The 17,281-nt window shown below is 38.3% G+C and overlaps 1 protein-coding gene across 1 annotated transcript in view; it reads left to right on the forward strand.

Annotated features, from left to right (window-relative positions):
* LOC146139564 (E3 ubiquitin-protein ligase HECTD1-like) overlaps positions 1 to 17,281 on the forward strand; it is a 48,618-nt gene that overhangs the window by 24,258 nt on the left and 7,079 nt on the right. The window contains exons 24-42 of the mRNA XM_083391409.1: positions 322 to 430; positions 1,252 to 1,475; positions 2,617 to 3,102; positions 3,625 to 3,752; positions 4,804 to 5,071; positions 5,510 to 5,605; positions 6,440 to 6,608; positions 7,246 to 7,419; positions 8,068 to 8,192; positions 8,710 to 8,959; positions 9,868 to 10,111; positions 10,538 to 10,586; positions 11,202 to 11,390; positions 12,069 to 12,401; positions 12,740 to 12,867; positions 13,479 to 13,719; positions 14,490 to 14,627; positions 15,499 to 15,648; positions 17,080 to 17,217. Coding sequence (XP_083247535.1) covers positions 322 to 430; positions 1,252 to 1,475; positions 2,617 to 3,102; positions 3,625 to 3,752; positions 4,804 to 5,071; positions 5,510 to 5,605; positions 6,440 to 6,608; positions 7,246 to 7,419; positions 8,068 to 8,192; positions 8,710 to 8,959; positions 9,868 to 10,111; positions 10,538 to 10,586; positions 11,202 to 11,390; positions 12,069 to 12,401; positions 12,740 to 12,867; positions 13,479 to 13,719; positions 14,490 to 14,627; positions 15,499 to 15,648; positions 17,080 to 17,217 — 3,639 coding nt within the window. The remainder of the gene's footprint in view (positions 1 to 321; positions 431 to 1,251; positions 1,476 to 2,616; positions 3,103 to 3,624; positions 3,753 to 4,803; positions 5,072 to 5,509; positions 5,606 to 6,439; positions 6,609 to 7,245; positions 7,420 to 8,067; positions 8,193 to 8,709; positions 8,960 to 9,867; positions 10,112 to 10,537; positions 10,587 to 11,201; positions 11,391 to 12,068; positions 12,402 to 12,739; positions 12,868 to 13,478; positions 13,720 to 14,489; positions 14,628 to 15,498; positions 15,649 to 17,079; positions 17,218 to 17,281) is intronic.

Raw genomic sequence — 17,281 nt, forward strand, 5'->3', positions numbered from 1 at the left:
TTACACTTATATGTAATGTATGAATCTAGTTTTCAAAAGCTCTTTTTGTATGATAACAATATCTCTCACGGTTAACAAAACGAGTCCAGTAAAAGAAGTGATTGATATTTTTAAATCGTTTGTTCCTTCCCTCTATTCCTATTTCCTAAAATAAATAATTACCACTGCTGATCTAAATTGAAAGTTCAAGCAAACTTGACGCCAAATCAGTTTTTCGAAAACTCTTTAATAAATTATACCAAACAAGTGCTTTTTTCAAACGTTACGTAAACAGCAACCTTCTAACCAATCGCATTTAAAAACTCTTTTTTCTATTTTAAGGCCCTGAAGCAAATGGCGCCGGGGGCGAGGGTGGTCAGAGGTCCGGACTGGAAGTGGAGAAACCAGGACGGGAAAACCCCCGGAACTGTAAACGCTTCCGTCGTCAACGGTGAGTTGTTGCTTTTGCTCTTCTTGTTTTTGTTCCCACCGTTCCTTTACTCGCCCTTTTAATGCAATGCCGACATTGGTGGGCCGAAAGGCGCCCCATTATTATCAACTTGATTGCAATGTGTTTTACGTACATTTAGTATTGTGTTAAAGTTTTTATGTATTTAAGGGGTACCTGCGATTGCAAGTAAGGTATAGAGTTTGACTTGTATTAACTTGATACATGAAAGCTTCTTCGAAGGGAAAGTATATGGTTTCGTAGTTGCAAGTCGACATTACTTAATAATCTTCGATCCAATCTATAAAAAAGACAGGGGGTTGAACAGGGGACCGCTTATTGAATACATTTATTTTGGTACTTACTGTAGTAGACAAAGTAGGCTGATTTCTCCTTGTGTTCGTAATCTAACATGTTAAAATAAAACTGCATTCGAAGTAGTGACTGAGTTTGACATATAGTTCAACACTGTTTATTGTGGTGTTATAAAAAACACTTTGTAGGCAACATCGTGTGATAAATAAAAAGCCTATAGGTCGAAAAATTAAAATTTCTCTTTTTAATCGCCTGCGGTTTGTGCTGCACTCTTTAAAAAATGATGAAGTATAAAGTTTAAAACTGCCATGTTCGAACCATTCTAGTAGAAAACAAAAATTAGGTAATGTCAGAAAAGAAAACAATAATATATAATTCAAATTAATTATATATAAATATAGAAAACAAAAAATAGGTAAAAAATTGACTTCTTTGTTTATCAACAAATAACAAAACTACCTTACCCAACTTTAAAACAACTAAATATTTTAATTGTAAAATATGTCCAGGTTGGATTGACGTAACTTGGGACAACGGCGTCTCTAACCTTTACCGGATGGGCGCCGACGGCAAGTATGACCTCAAGTTGGCTCCCAAGGACGAGGCGGCTGCCCCCAGGGGTGACGGGGATGCCCCGGCTCCGACCCCACCCTCGTCACGTCACGGGGTCCTTTCTTCACTCATGCGTAACAACCGGTTCCACCATTCTGGCCGACATCAGCGATACGAGCAAGTATGTGCTGCGATAAAACTTTTTGACTGTTTTGTGACTAACGTTAGTGTGATAGGCAGGGTTACCATCTGCTAAGACCAAAAAATAAGCACGATACTTAAAAAAATAAGCACGCTTTTGATAACTCGGGGCGGTCCAGGATTTCGTTAGGAGGAGGCACCCAAATACGATACTGTCAAAAACACTTCTCTCTGCGCCAAATGAACCTTAAAGCAGCTTAATCGCACAAAGCTAAAAAAATACTTTACTTGGTTGAATTGGCGAAACTTCCGTGACGTATTTGACCAGGGTTTACAAAATTTATACAGTAAACAGCAGGCCTATATTAAGGCTTAATAAATTCTAAAATTAGACAAACTAAGCATACAGTTCAAAAATAAGCACGTTTCTTAGAAATAAGCACATTAGGATTTTCTAAGACACTGCGATCAAAAATAAGCACAAATCTTAGAAATAAGCACGGTATGGCAACCCTGGTGATAGGTCTAACATAAGGCTGTGCATTTCCCTCGTTTTTTAGGATTTAACACTTTTTTCGTTTTTTTACACCTTTCACGTTTTTCGTTTTTTTTTACAAGTAATGTCTGATAACTTCTGGCTTGCACAGCGAAAACCATGTCGTAATATTGGTATTTTTCCGATACCATGGTGGTATCGGTAGTCTATCTGGATACAAAGTTGATCTGAATTTCGGATGATTAGCGATCAAAATAGTTTACCAACTGAAGAATTTTTTTTTCTTTATAGTTGATTCAAATTATTACCAATTAACTTCATTTTAAGGGGTGCTTGAAAAATAATTTTCTTAGGGAGTTAACTTTTCAAATTGGATAGACATTAAGGTAATTGGGGTCCTGGTCAGCTCGTAAAAACACTGTTCAATAACCAAACTACGTTTTTACTGTGCTACGTTTTTTACTATGAACGTTTTTTTACAAATCTTTGTTCGCAGTACAATACGTTTTATCACACCTTCGACGACTGTCTGCATATTTTGTATCTCGTTTAGTGTTTAAAGCGTAAGCCTACAAACTAAAAATAAGTATGGATCCCTGGGCGACTGTTAACTGTAGCTTCGACCTTAAAATATGGCCAAATGCATTTGCTATTTTCCAAGTTCTTAAAAAACACTTGCTCTCAGTACCTGGCCGCCCGTCGCACTTCGGAGAGTTCGCTCGGCGCTTACCGCAACTACCGCGTCAACCAGCGCAACCACAACAACCGAAACAACGAGCAGAGCACCAGGAGCGGCGCACACGAGAACCGCGAGAACAACGAGTCCTCCAAGCCGCAGAGGAGCGTCCTCTCCATGGTCCGTGCCTTCCGATCCAGTCTGGAGGCTAAAAAGTCCTCCAAATCTGCTTCGAAGTCTTCTTCCGCTTCTTCCACCGCAAAGGATCTTTCAGCGGACCCACCTCCGCTCCGGGAGTTTGAGGAGTCGCTGAGAAGTCCTTCCAGTTCCTCGTCTTCATCCATCGGAGGACTCGAGGACACCGGCAAGCTGTCGGATCAGGACGCCGGGAGCAAGAGTCCGGAGCTGCTGGACGGGAGGACCTGTCGTCTTGGATCCTACCAGAGCGTGGAGCCGGCGTTCGTGAGAAGACGCATTCGAAAGCTTTATTCTGGAGTAAGTTTTGTACTGATAGTATTTTTTTTTAAGTTTCTTAATTTCTGAAGAGAATTATCGTTGCATAATAAACTTAATTGTTTGTTTCTAAACCATTTTGCAACTGAGCATCATCGACTTAAAAGGGGACTCTAATCTCATACAAAATACCTTTGATTTTTTTGTCATTATTATTAAATGACAAAATATCTAAGATGTGATTTTTTTAATTTCAGGTCGGTTTGATTGTGTAGGTTTTTTTAATTAAAAAATGAATTGTTAGATTTTTATCGTTCTGTGTGAAATAAATTGGGCTTTAAGAATAAGAATGAATTGTCTGGTTCCATATTTGAGATCTTACCGAATTATTACCATTCAGATAAATTTTATTGACATCTTTATCTTTGGAAAGGTATAAAGGTTGGAAGTTATATTTCCAAACATGAAAAAAAATGGAGGGCAAATTGTAATACAGTATACAACCTACATTGAGTAAATCATTTGCATTGAAGCTCCTACTCACATAACTTGCCTTTACTGCAGGAGTCGGTTGTACTTCCGAGCGTCAGGCGACCTACAAGTTCGTCCAAGGTTGAATCTCAGATCAGCAGATCACTGTCCGATGTGTCACGTGATGGCGACAAACGTTCTGACGCGAGGTCCAATCTCAAGTACGATTTTAATTCTATTTTTTTTTGTCATAAGGCTATTTTTTCAGTTACCAGTTCAGTCATTTTTAAACACCATTGACTATTGCATATTTTTTTCAAAACAGCTTTGTCTTCTTGTATCCAAATCATAGTAATTATTTGTTGCTGCCAATTTGAATCTGAGATTTATGTTAGAAACTATAATACCCCAATTAAATGCGTGGCGGCAAAAAATTAAGAAGGACAACACATTTGTTTACTGTTAGTGTAAAAGCGTCCATTTTTTACACTTAACAGTGCTTATAATTTTACTGCTAAACACAATATAGACAAAAAATAGAAATATATATTGCTATACTTGTCGCATAAAAACGAGCATATTAAATCTTTTTTCAATTAAAATAACCTAAAAAGTTAACAGCTCATTTAATAGAGCTGCGCGTGGCCACTGGATGCGCTGCTCTATTGTATAATGTTAGTATTAAGCTAGAGACTTTTCTGGCACCTGCATATCATGTTCAGTGCAGTAACGGGCTTTAGAAAAGTTGCCGCCTCGTTTTTTCGCACTGTCCGTTTATCTGGGGCAGTGCTTTTCAACCCGTGGGATGGTACGCACTTGTGCGGATGAAATAAATTGTAATGCGGATGACAAACGTCGTACGGATAACTTGCGGATGAAAATGCTACATGTTATTAGATTTTATTATGTGTAATACAGTAATGAAGTACTTTCACAAATAAAACTAAAGTTTGCAAACTTACTGTGCCTGTTTCGTGCGGATGGAAATTTTCCGAAATAAAAACGTGCGGATGGAAATTTTAAAGATTGAAAAGCTCTGATCTGGGGTTTATCCCGTTTTTTCGCGCCTCGTGGTTTTCGCCTATAATTGCAATTAAATTGCCCTGAATGAGCTTGCCCGACTAGATGGTCGAAACGTCATTACTTAAAATTTTGCCGGAAGAACAATTTTACAAGATAGTGTTAACAGTTCGGAGTTTGGACGCAGTTTTCTTTTTAAAACTCCCCCCTGTTCGACTTAACCTTAACTCCTCCTGCTTTTTCCTCCTCCAGAAAGTCCTCGGCTCCGAGCGTGACCTCCACCAACTCCTCTTCCGAATCGCTTCCGGCCTCCGACTCCCTCTGTGAGCTCGACATGCTCCAGGTCCAGATGTTTCTGGGAGCGGCGGGCAGGAACGACCCCCCGGCCGCCCCGGAACCCCATCTGGCCCCACAGGCCCCTGGCAACGGCAAGGCGGAACCCAAGACCCCGGCGCCGGTTCCTCCTCCCAACCAGAAGAGCGTCTCGCTGGAGTCGGTTGCCCATGGTGAAGTTGATAAGGTAACCTATTGGCCAGAGTTCGCGTATGATTCAACCTCGCAACGATTTAGTGAAGTTATTTACCGAAGGATTTAATTTTTAAGTCAGCATTTTCGAGTAATTTTGGATGAGTAAATTTGCTTGCTCTTTATCATTTCGGTTTTGATTTTTTGCTACGAAAAATATTGTACTGCGTCGAATTATAGTGTTGTTTTAAACAGTTCAGTAGTTTAATATGTTGGTGTTGTCAATGTTTTGATTGTTGTTCACATCAGGTGTACTGAAACTTAATAGTTTTTTAACATAACTTGACTTTTACAGAATTTGTACTTTAAACGTATAAAAGGTTGATCTCAAGTTCTTCGAAAAATGGTTTTAAACTGCTTTGAACTAAAAAAAAACATTAGAGAAAAGGGTGTTTCTTTCTAAACCCCGTTTTTTCGTTTTATTTCATGTTAGAAGTTCTCCCCCCGTCCGTCCAGCGGTTCGTCTTCAGCTCACAGAAACGGAAACAACAACGACGGTAACCACCTGCTCATGCCAGCTGGAGAACCTGTAAGTTGCTGGTTACATAAAGTTTACTTTTTCTGAAAAAGTGAAAATTTTTGTCAAAATTATTTTAAGTCGAAATTGATTAACAGCGCACATAAATCGTTTACAAAATTATATTCAACGACATTCTAACTGTATTATATCTATATTAGAGCAATATTATGTTATACGCGATCCGGCAGAATTAACAACCCAAGTCTGGTTTATTTATCGCATTAGGTTATTTTTATTTATCCGCTTGAACTTTTTTACCGTTTTTGCTTTATAGAAGCGTGTATTTCTGATTTGGACAATTGTCAGTATTTGCGGTCTTGTTTCGCTTATAATTTGCAATTATCCTATTTCCTATTTCGACGTTTTTAATTGTTAATTTTCTGCGATTATTATTACGTTGTTATGTTGTATATTAACTGTTGACGCAACATTTTTTCTAAAATAACGGGCGTCTTGTTTTTGTTGAGTATTTTTATAGTAGTTTGTTAATTTAAAATGACATAAATATCAACTATAAGCATTGCTATGAGTTTTGCACTAACCCGAAAAATTACCTGTTTTGTGTTCGACCGGTAGTCAGTAAACATCAAAAACGTGTGTTTGACGGCGCTAAGACACTAATACAGTATTCCAAACAAAAATTTGTTGTTTAAATCAATGTATTTCTAATAGGTCAAAACCGATTTTTATAAAACAAAAAATCAAGTCCAATTGCAACCAATTTTTCGATAATTCCTTTTTTTGTCTAATTTAAACAATTTTCAACTTACAATAGGAACCATTCCGAACCAATTTGCTGCCTTAAAAGCTTAGAAACTTCCCACTTACATCCATTATTCCCAGGTCAGCGCCAGCGTTAGCGTCCCAAACCTCTCTTCGTCCCAAGAAGCATCGCAGATGATGGAGAGCTTTATTCACAGCATGACCCGAGCCCCAGCCATGCTCGACGTTAACGAACTGGGGCAGGGCGGGGACCCCTCACCCCTCGCGCGTGACGCAACCGACGCGTCAGGTTAGTGTTGATGACGTCATCAAGTGTAAGCCACTTTTGGCGCGGATAACGTTAAATCACTTTTCAGGTAATTTAGGTTTGCTTCCTCGCGACGGCAAAATATATGCTATGCATAAAATAACGTTATTTTGAAACTGTGGATTGTAACGATTTTTGATGAATAAAATGTTTCAACCACGTCATAGTCAGTACAGTAGTCGATGTACTTGAATAATCGGTGAACAATTTTGTTATTGTCAATAGTCATCTGCGACAATTCCTCCTATTATAAGGTATCTGAAGAATCGAAATTTAATTTTGTCGCAATTTCGTTTATTTTATCGAATTCGATTAAGGTAATGAATTGCACCAATAAAAAAATTCCAGCGTTACTTGTTGATCAGTCGAGTGGAAGTTTGTGTAAATAAACATTTTCCTGGTTTAGTGAAGTATCCGCAGCTCAAAAGCTCGCAATGTTTTTCTACACCGTAGCCTCCCCGCTGAAAAAAAAACAAAGAAAAAGAAAAAAAACACATAGTTCTATTGTTATGGGTAAGCTATGCGCTGCTACTCAAATTTGCTGTGTCCAACTGACTTACGCCTCTTTGCCTCTTGTCAAGCCTAAAAAACCTGACAACCAGTCTTATTTTTTCCACAGCTTCTCTCCCACTAACAACAGCACAGAGCGTCCCGAACCTGTCGAGCCCTGTAACTGTGACAGGCGGAAGTATTGAACCGTCCTCAGCCCAGCCTTCGGTGGTCAGTAGCAGTTCCGTGCTACAAGCGCTCACCCAAGCTCTGTCTGCCAACTCTACCAGTGACAGCGACGCAGGTGATTTTTTCTTGGTTTTGTCTTGATAATAATGCTGATTATGGAGCTATTTCACGTCACCACATGCCCTCTAAGAGGAGTGGCAAACTTTTTGAGATGCAGGCCATTTTTTCGTATTGTCTGGGTGAATGTCAAATGACTATGGATGAACTGAGAATGTTTGACGATTGCCTAAAAGCAAAAAAGATTAGCATTGTGCAGCTGCTGGTGCTTTGAACCAGTTTTCAAACCCATTTCACCCTTTATGACTCTTTTTAATATTAAATGAGCACATTCGGCATATCCCAATGATAATGCAATTATGGGCAATTGCTTCTTTGTAAACTCAAGCAAAGTCACTTAAGGTAATTATGAGATTCACCTACTTAGATTGGCATTACAACCAGTACATTTTCTATAGCTTTTGTAAAGGTACGCAAGTAATCCTTGTTTTTAAGTTGCTCAGCCAGTCGTAAGCTTTACAAACTTGTATTTCAAAATCTGGCGACTCAAGCCACTTGTAATCCCTTTTAGTTGTCTGCTTAGTCAAGCCACAGGTGAAAATGAGTTGCTTACTTTCGAAACCAACGTTTATCGGCGATTTTCAAATCACGCTTGGTCGTCTATTACGCGACAACACGTAACAATGACCATTGTCCTTGTGCGCAGACTTCCTGCGCTGCTTGGTGAACGACCTTCCCAGCTGCGATCCAACATCGGCGATCCTGGCCGAGTTTGAAGATGAAAACATGGATGATGAAAACGAAGATGACGATGAGTTTGAAGACGTAATGGTGAGATGGCCCGTTGTGCGTTTATACATAATTACTGCTGTTTGCAGCTAAGCTACGACGGTTTTGAAATTTGTATACAGATCGTTTGAGATGTAACTGGTGTATTTTTTTACGTTTTTTAAGCACAAAATGTTTTTGTAAAAGTTTATATAGCTTAAAAAAACTTTTTTCGACAGTTTGTTAATTGCACTGTGCCATTACGAAAACGAAAGACCTGTGTTTCTTAAATGTCAGTTTCATTCAGTGCAGAGATTTTGAAACACCTGCTGTGTTTTGTTATGAAAAATACTTTTGTATACTTTTATATATTAACTTTTTGTATCAACTAAGTTTTTCTTTATCAAACGATAAACCAAACGGTTGAAAAACTTCACTCGCAATCTCGGCGCGAAATAACACGTGATGACGTCACAAGCGGCCATTGATATAATCGCGCTGTCTCGGACTAAAAATTATGACGACCTTACGTGCAATTTTGGACGCGTGACATCCGTCCAACTCCTCCGTGCTTCCTCAGATGCACGACGACGAGAACGAGGAGATGTGCGAGAACGACCTCGCCTCCACTGCCGCGCTCCTCGGAGTAGAGCTGGTGGGAAAGAAGAACAACAGCTCCTCCTCCTCTTCCGGAGGATCAGGAGGGAGCAAGGGATGGGATGACGAGCACACCATCAAGCGACATCTTCCCGCCCTCATCCCGGCTTTTGATCCGCGTCCTGGAAGGATGAACCTACAGCAGACTGTAGACCTTGAGATCCCCTCGCCAGGTGAGACGTCTATTTTGGATTTTCCTTTGGAATTTGGTAAAAAAACATTTTGAATTTTGGTGAAAAATTTTATTTTGGGGGGAATTTTGGTAAAAAATTGTATTTTGGGGAAAATTTGGTAAAAACTAATTAAAATTTTGGTTAAAAATTTATTTTTTGGGGAATTTGTTAAAAATTATTTGAAAACAAGTTTTGTTTTGGGGGGAGAATATGTTCTAAATTATTTAGAATTTGGGTGAAAAACATTTTTTATGAAGAGTTTGGTGAAAAATATATATACGTTTTGAAGAGTTGGGTGGGTGATATGGATTTGATGATCTCGCAATGGTATGCTGTTTTATTGCGTTGCTGATCTTATATTTTATTTTAGGTTATAATTCACTTTGGAATTGTAAAAGTAATTTTACGTATTAAAGTTTTTCACAAAAAGTTTCTGTTCAACAAACTAAAAAAATACAGTAAGAAAAGAAACATATTCAGGCAAACAATGTTTAAATGTTTGATTAAAATTCTTGCTTGTTTTTTCGACTACTTTTCTTGATATATGTTGTTAAACGTTTATAATTCCTTGTTTCTCTTAAAGTATCTCTTAGTCTTAAACTGTAAGAAAGTAGTTTCATGTTGATCTGCACAACGGACGATGCCTCTCTGTCAGTTTATTAAAACCTTTTAAAACAACAAAGACAAAAAAGAGCAAAACTTTTACGAAAAAATAGGACAACAGTATTTAAATGTTCGTGTAAAAGTCTTGTTTGTCAATACAGTTACGTGTACCATAGGTTAGCAGTCTCTGATTTTCATACTTGACGCAAGTTTCGAATTTAAAATAAACACTGGAAAGCAAAAAAAAAATTACTAAACGACACTTGGGCCAATTAAGCCTGACAACTTCCAAATTTCTTCTTTAGGTACTCCAGAATCCCAGCTCCTCTCTGAGAAGCGTCGTCTCGGCCACTCCGCCTCTTCCTCTACTCCAGCCAAGCGCCTCAAGCTCTTCATCCGAGGAGCGGCGGGCGAGGATGGAAACACCCCCGTCGAGGTCCCCTTCCCTCCTGACGTCACGGCTTTCCAGTGCGTGCAAAAGCTCCACATCGCCACTAGCGGCAGTAGCAAGCCGAACAAGCTGCGCAAGATTTGGGATCCAACTTACACGTAAGTTTGTTGTTTTAAGCCTTTGGTGCTTTATTTGTTTTAAGTGTTGTACTCTTTTTTGGCGGAAATGCTTTTTTGTGGATGTCGGTGGTTGTTGTTCGTTGAATGGTGGAATATGTTAAATATGAAAAAAATTAGAAGAAAATATGATGTACAGCTTGCGGGATAATAATCCCGAAAAATCTGCAAAACAAATACAAAAACTTAGTATATATTTGTACGACAACACCAAAATTTATGTTTCAGCCTCATTTTAATCTTGGCAACAATCTCCTGTGGCAAATTAAAGTAATTGATTTTTTCTATGTCAATCTGTATATAACAAATATAAATAACCTTGTATGTACGACAACGCTTTATTCACTTTGCCAATTGCTTGAACCCCATCGATACAGGTAATAAATTTGTATTATATTTTGTTTCTAGAATCGTTTACTGTGAAGAGAAGAATGACAAGAAAGAAGCAATTTCAGCAGTAAGTATTTAAGTTCCTAGGCGAAAACTTGGCCTCAGTATGACCGAGTAAGTTTAAATCTCACTGCCTTAGGGTGCTTCTACGCAAATCCCTAAATGAGCTAACCGATTTTGTTGGCCTACCGATGGCTCACGTTGTATTCACACCAAACTAAAAACGTCAAATCATCCAGCTTCTATAGGCAGTGTTGTAAACAAGTCATTTTAAAAAGATTTAAGTCCCAGTCAAGTCATTTGGCAAAAAACTTGACTGATGACAAATCAAGTCCCAGCCAAATCATAGTTCGGTGAATTCCATTCCCAGTCAGGTCCTTGTCATTAAAATTAAACGTTAAACTATTAAACTTGGTAAAAAAAAACATAAAATGCAACATAAAGCAAGCTTCTTGTTTTACATGCACATTACACACATTTGAGACAAATGAACAATTTTACAACAATAATGCTTAATGAAAACACTTTTTTTAAAACAAGTCATTTGTCCGAAAGACGTAGTAAGTCAATTCATTTGAAAACAGTAACTTAAGTGCACTGAAGCCAAGTAATTGATTTTAGTCATTTCAGCACTGTCAATACTATCAGACAGCGCTTTTAAAACCTTGTCGATTTCGCGCAGAAACTTAAGCACTGGACGCCGCAATACGTGGCCAAGCATTTGGGGACTGATCGTCTGCCCAAAATCAAGATGGCCGACTTCTTGCGCAAGCAAGGCTCCGAGGAATTCCTCGCAAAATGGCAGCTCGTCGCATCGCCCAAAAAGGGGGCGCGGCCCTGCAGCCACGCCTACCTACTCGACGCCTTCACGGTTAATATTCTTGTTCTGTTTTTTAATATGATTTTGGTTGCATAGCTTTTTAGTTTGACTTTCGTTTTTTTTTTTTTGTATTTTCATAAACTGCCTGTTGTTCTAGATTTGTTGTTGTTAAGATTTGTTTATGTCTCTTGTATTTGGGTTTACGCGTAGTAGAAACAACTAAATCAGCCATAATATTTACATTATTAGCACGTTTGCCTTGTTTTCACCGATCAGTAAAAAATATAGTTGATTTACACCAAGTTCAAGTCCGAACAAGAGAAAATTCACAAGTTACCAAGAAAAATAATGTTATGGCCAACACCCGTTAAATATATTAAAATTTTAGATTAAAACATGTTGATTTACACCAAATTCGAGCTTGAACAAATGTGAATCCACAGGTTACCCCGAAAAATGTAAAGACCAATGCTTGTTGGATAAATTAAACTGTCAGACTAAAACGTAGTTTATTTACAACAAATTCACAGTCGAACAGTTACCTCGAAAATATTGTTAAGGTCAACGCTCGTGGAACAAACTTTTAGACTAAAACATAAAATTCAAGTCTAATCAAGAAAAAATGATCGGGTTACCCAAAAAATAGTAAGGCCAATGCCACTGGGATAAATGCTCTTCATTTACTTAATATTGGATATTTCTTAAATATGCCTAACAATGTTTCCACAGGATTTCTACGCTGTCCACACCCGCAGTTCGCCTCCCCCCGCATCACAGATAGTACCCCCCAGTGACATGCCCGGTGCCACCCCCAAGGGCTTCGGCACCCCCAAGTCCGGACCCCGCCCCAAGGCCCCAACGGGGGACCACCGTGGTGACCTAGAACGAGATATCGATGACGTACTTCAGCTGCTGCAGGTCCTTCATCGGATGAGAGAGCTGCATTGTTCGGATGACGTGAATGCTAAAGTTAAGGAGGAAAAAGAGGAGGGAGTCGGTCTTCTCTCGGATGAGGACTTTGTGAGCAAGAAGATTACCACCAAGCTGAATCAACAAACGGAGGTAAAGCAAATTGCCGTGCTAGTCACAAGTTTCGACAATGTAGAAATAACCGAATGGTTGTAGGTTGTATTAGGACGCAGAAGAACTGTCAACCTCGCAGAAATAGAGAGCATTGTAAGAAACTTGCAAAACCACTGAGCTGCAAATCACGTTTTAGTTTAAAAATCTTGATTATCGTTGAAAAGACCTTCACGTGATCGACTGATAACGAAATATTTATTCTATCCAAAGAGATTTTGTTGTCGTTGTGATAAAACGTTTTGTCAAAGCTTTTTTTAAGCAATCATGATATATTTCGCTCTTTATCAGCAATGTAATATTTAAAACCCAATTTCCAGGATTTCCTCTGTCTTGCGTGCGACGCTCTACCGCCCTGGTGCGGATCTGTGGTCGGCAAATGTCCATTTCTCTTTCCCTTTGATGCGCGGAAGAAATACTTCGCTTGTACGGCCTACGGGACTGCTCGGTAAGTGTTTAAATATATTTTTGGTACACTGTCTTATATAGACAGGACTTTTTGTGAGAAACGGTCATTTGACATTATTGTTTTCTAAAACTCTGACTGGAACAGTTGCTTTTTGTCAAAACAATTTTAAATTTAATAGAAGATGTCTAATGTCTATTGTATGTTCAAACCAGACCCTTTATTTTTTTGCTTGATTGACATTTAGTAACATTATTGCCTGAAATCAAAACACTTTTTCCAAATCACTTTTTTGACAACACATCAAAATCTGGGTTTTAACAAAATTAACCCATAAGCTAAAAAGTAAAAAAAAAATATTTTGCCGATTAAAAAAGAATAGATGTACTATAGAGAAAGTATAATAATATCTTAGTTATATAATTTTACATGGAATTAAAAAAAACTTTTTTTCCTTTTACACCTGTGGTGTGTTTAAAGTGTGTTGCTTTAAATAGAGAAGGATTTGCGCTCCAGTTTTCCTGATTAAGATAAAATGGTGCTTTTTCACTTTCTTGCTTCCTCAGATAATTGAAGATAACATTAACAAAAAAATATTCATTTTTAACGTTAAAAAAAATGACAAAAAAGTGAATTATCCGTGTCGTGCGCAGGTCGATAGTGTGGCTGCAAAACCGCGCCGAGCAGCAGTTTGAGCAAGTACATGGCAACCGTAACAGCGGTCTTACCGCCGTGGCTGTGGCAGCTGCTACAGGTCGACGTGAGGACGGCAACCTGCTGCAACTTGGAAGGCTCAGGCACGAGAGGGTCAAGGTACCTCGCGACGAGAACAAGCTGCTTGAGTGGGCCATGAACGTGCTCACCGTACACGCGCACAAGAAGTCCGTGCTCGAGGTAAGTCATTTAAAGTCGAGTCATTTACAAAAAATGAACTAAGTTACCTCAAGTCATTCAAATTACATTGGCCCGAACCGTCCACGCGCACAAGAAGTCCGTGCTAGAGTTGGGCGGAATAAACCTTGTTTTAAGGAATGCTGCGGTTTATGTGATCTCGCACTTGGCTCGCACTTGGCTAGCACTGTTTTCGTGAATGGTTTAATCACAACTAGACAAGTTCAGGTTTGGCAAAAGTTACTTTTGTGCCGTTTAGGTGGTAATGCTGTAAATGTCTTTGATTGTTTTGAATAGATTTGTGACTTTGAAGTCATATGAAAATCCCTACGTTTTTTTTAATCTTTAAATTTATTTTATAACGAGTTTAAGGTATTTGTTGAGAATTCAATGTAGTAAAACGAATTTTTATTATTTGTTGTAGTGTTTACCATAGCATTCATACAGTTTTGTTGTCGAATTATATTCAAAACACGTCGAGAGATCCAATTTTAGGTTTTAAACGTGACTGGTATACACTATGATGTATGGTTCTAATGACAGTAAAATTTAGGATATTATAGAAGCACTCTAAACCACAAACACATGGTAGAGAATACAATTAATATAAATCCTTTATCGAAACGCCAACGCATTGCGCTTCTTCGTTGATCGAATCGGTTAATACAATCCCAAAATTGGATGCGGTTCTTTCAAAAGGATTAACGTTTTCTAAAATAACCAAAACGCGTTTCTCGCAACAGTTGATAACCTTACACATTGTATTTTATAAGGTTGAGTTCATCGGAGAGGAGGGAACCGGTTTGGGACCGACCCTCGAGTTTTACTCGCTCGTAGCTGCCGAACTTCAGCGCAAGGACCTCGGCATATGGCTCGTTGACGACCTCTTCATCGAACCCGAGCAGCGTGACGTAAGTTTTCAGACGTGACGTACTCGTGACGTAATTTAAGAAGTCCACCGCCAATGCTTTTTTAGTTACGTTGAGCCGATACAGCAGTTTACATCTTACAGTTTATTTTTACTTAACGCTAAAGCAGGGGTTTCCAAACTGGGTGCCATGGCCCCTTAAAAATTTAAAACATATGCAATTAAGACATTATTAGAGCAAAAACAAGCTCAACCATCACATTAACTGAATATGTTATTACTAATTAATGTTCTAAATTTTTTATTTAATTTTCTAATGTTTATTGTATGTTGTATTAATATCATTTTAACATTTTAACTAACGGTTACTGTATAACGCATTTACAAAAAATTAAAATGACGTTTCGTAATTTGTTCAAAAGGTTGAAAAAAGAATAGGGGGCCATTGATTTCTCAAAATTTTAAAAAGGGGCCATAGTGAAAAAAAGGTTGGGAAATTGGGAACTCCTGCGCTAAAGGAAATAGGTTTGTATAAGCTTACGAACATTAAAGTTGTACATCTTAACCAATTTGTTAATTTCAATTCTGCAAAAAAGTGATTAGCGTCCCATTGGGCGGTCATTGTTCTTACTTTTCACCTCGCTATACTAGACTGTTTAATCCACTGGTTCTTAAGCTGTGTGCCGCGGAACACAAGTTTCACTCAAAGAACAAAGTATGCCGTAATGATGGCAAACTATCAAAATTTGAACTAAACCAGTGGTTGCAATTCAGATGCCAACAGAGTTTTTCCTGGTAGAGTGAAAACAATTAGTTGTAGTCAAAAAAGTACTTTTCACCTCAAATGTCAAGTATAGAAATATAATGAAGAGTATCTGATCTTCCTGAAACAGATGTATCCACTTCATTTACAGATCGATATCGGCGAGGGAGTAAAGCGAGCTGGTTTCTACGTCCAGCGATCCTGTGGGCTCTTCCCCGCGCCACTTCCACAAGACGGCGCAATTGAGCGAGCGATTTCCCTGTTCATGTTCATTGGAGCTTTGCTGGCAAAATGCCTCCAGGTGACTACTTTAACCAGTTTTGGTGTAACTTGAACAATTTAATTGATCCGTTAAGTCCTCTTTCTAAATATTGTTTTTTTGTTTATTTAGAAACCTTACCAAAAGGTTGGGTGTTTTTTTTGGTTTAGAACAAGGGTCTCAAACTCAAATTGCTCTGAGGGCCAAATGAGGACGTGTAAAATGCCCAAGGGCAGCAATTCACAATAAATAAGAACACAATAAAATATAAACACATGTAGGCTGATTTTAGGCCATAGTTATTTGTTCTGGCAGCGTTTTTCAACAAGGACCTAGATATTGGGCTTCAAATTGTCAGCAAAACTTCTTTCTCTGCAAAATGCTGGTTTAACTTTTTATTTTTTTTCTTTTGCCCTGGTAAGCATCTTATTTATCGCGGTGCATTGTTTCGAAGTGCAAACCCTTGATATACTTCTTCATAACAGCGATCTTCTGCCGGCAAATAAGGCAATAACTAGTACCTCTTACCGCGGTGACAAAATACAACTCCTCCCACTTATCTTGAAAAACTTTTCTTTCGTATGTGATTTTTCTCATTTTTGAAGCAAAAGACAAGTGTAATTTAGCTTTTTAAACTATAGCCATTTACGCGCTTTCCAGCGTTATTGTGACAAATGAACAGAGTTGAATAGGCAATGTGACGTAATAGTGTATCTTTTACCGCATAAATGGTAGCGATTGAAAGTGATATGACAGTGAAGTTTGGTGAGTAGTTTCAGGTTTTTGAAGCAAATTTAGAGTGAATTTTAACTTTCAAATCTGATAAAAAAAGATATGTGGCGCTTAAATATTGTCATATACTTGAAAATTCAAACTTTCGACACAGGCCGCACAAAATGTTCTCGCGGGCCGCGTGTTTGAGACCCTTGGTTTAGAAAATAAAGTTGCTATTTATAAATATCGAAAGAGATTCGTAGTATCGTGTAATAAACGTAAACCAAATGGTATCAGTAATTGCAATAAAGTTTAGATACAAAATTTCGTAACAAACCTTAGAAAATAAAATAATATAGTTATAAATTATCACTTTAAATTTGTCACAAACTTTTACGAAAGATATCCTAAAGTTGCTTTTCTGTGCTGGCAAACTCACAACTGGTACAGCAAAAACTTTAGATGTTTAGTTTAACTTCGTTTATGTAGAAATAGTACTCCACGCCTTGCCACAAAGTCACATCAAAACAACAGGTTGCTACAGTACAAACGCAACGTCTGGAATTATAAAGTAGTCTTACAGGAATAACGCAATTTGTGACAAAATCACCGGTGCTGTTTTCCAGTTTCTGCTTTACTTTTATTGCCAAAAATGAATGATTAAATCGTGGAATAATCCTGGAATAATCATAATAATAATTTTAAAATAACACCCAAGCCGAAGTTATACAGTTATACTAAACTCCTACCTCCCTGTAGGACGGACGTTACATCGACCTTCCACTCAGCGAGAGTTTCCTCAAACTCATATGCACTCAACCGGATCCGATTCACCGAAGCATGACGGCAGGTCACGTGACGCCAAGGGTCGACAAGGAAGTCGAGTGTGGCTTGGAGGTGAGCACTTAGCTATTGGTTGCAGTTTTTTTTACCATAGACTTACAATGCTGGATTGTTAAAC

Source organism: Ascidiella aspersa, chromosome 6 (genome assembly GCF_963924565.1).
Source record: "Ascidiella aspersa chromosome 6, kaAscAspe10.2, whole genome shotgun sequence".
NCBI lineage: Eukaryota > Metazoa > Chordata > Ascidiacea > Phlebobranchia > Ascidiidae > Ascidiella > Ascidiella aspersa.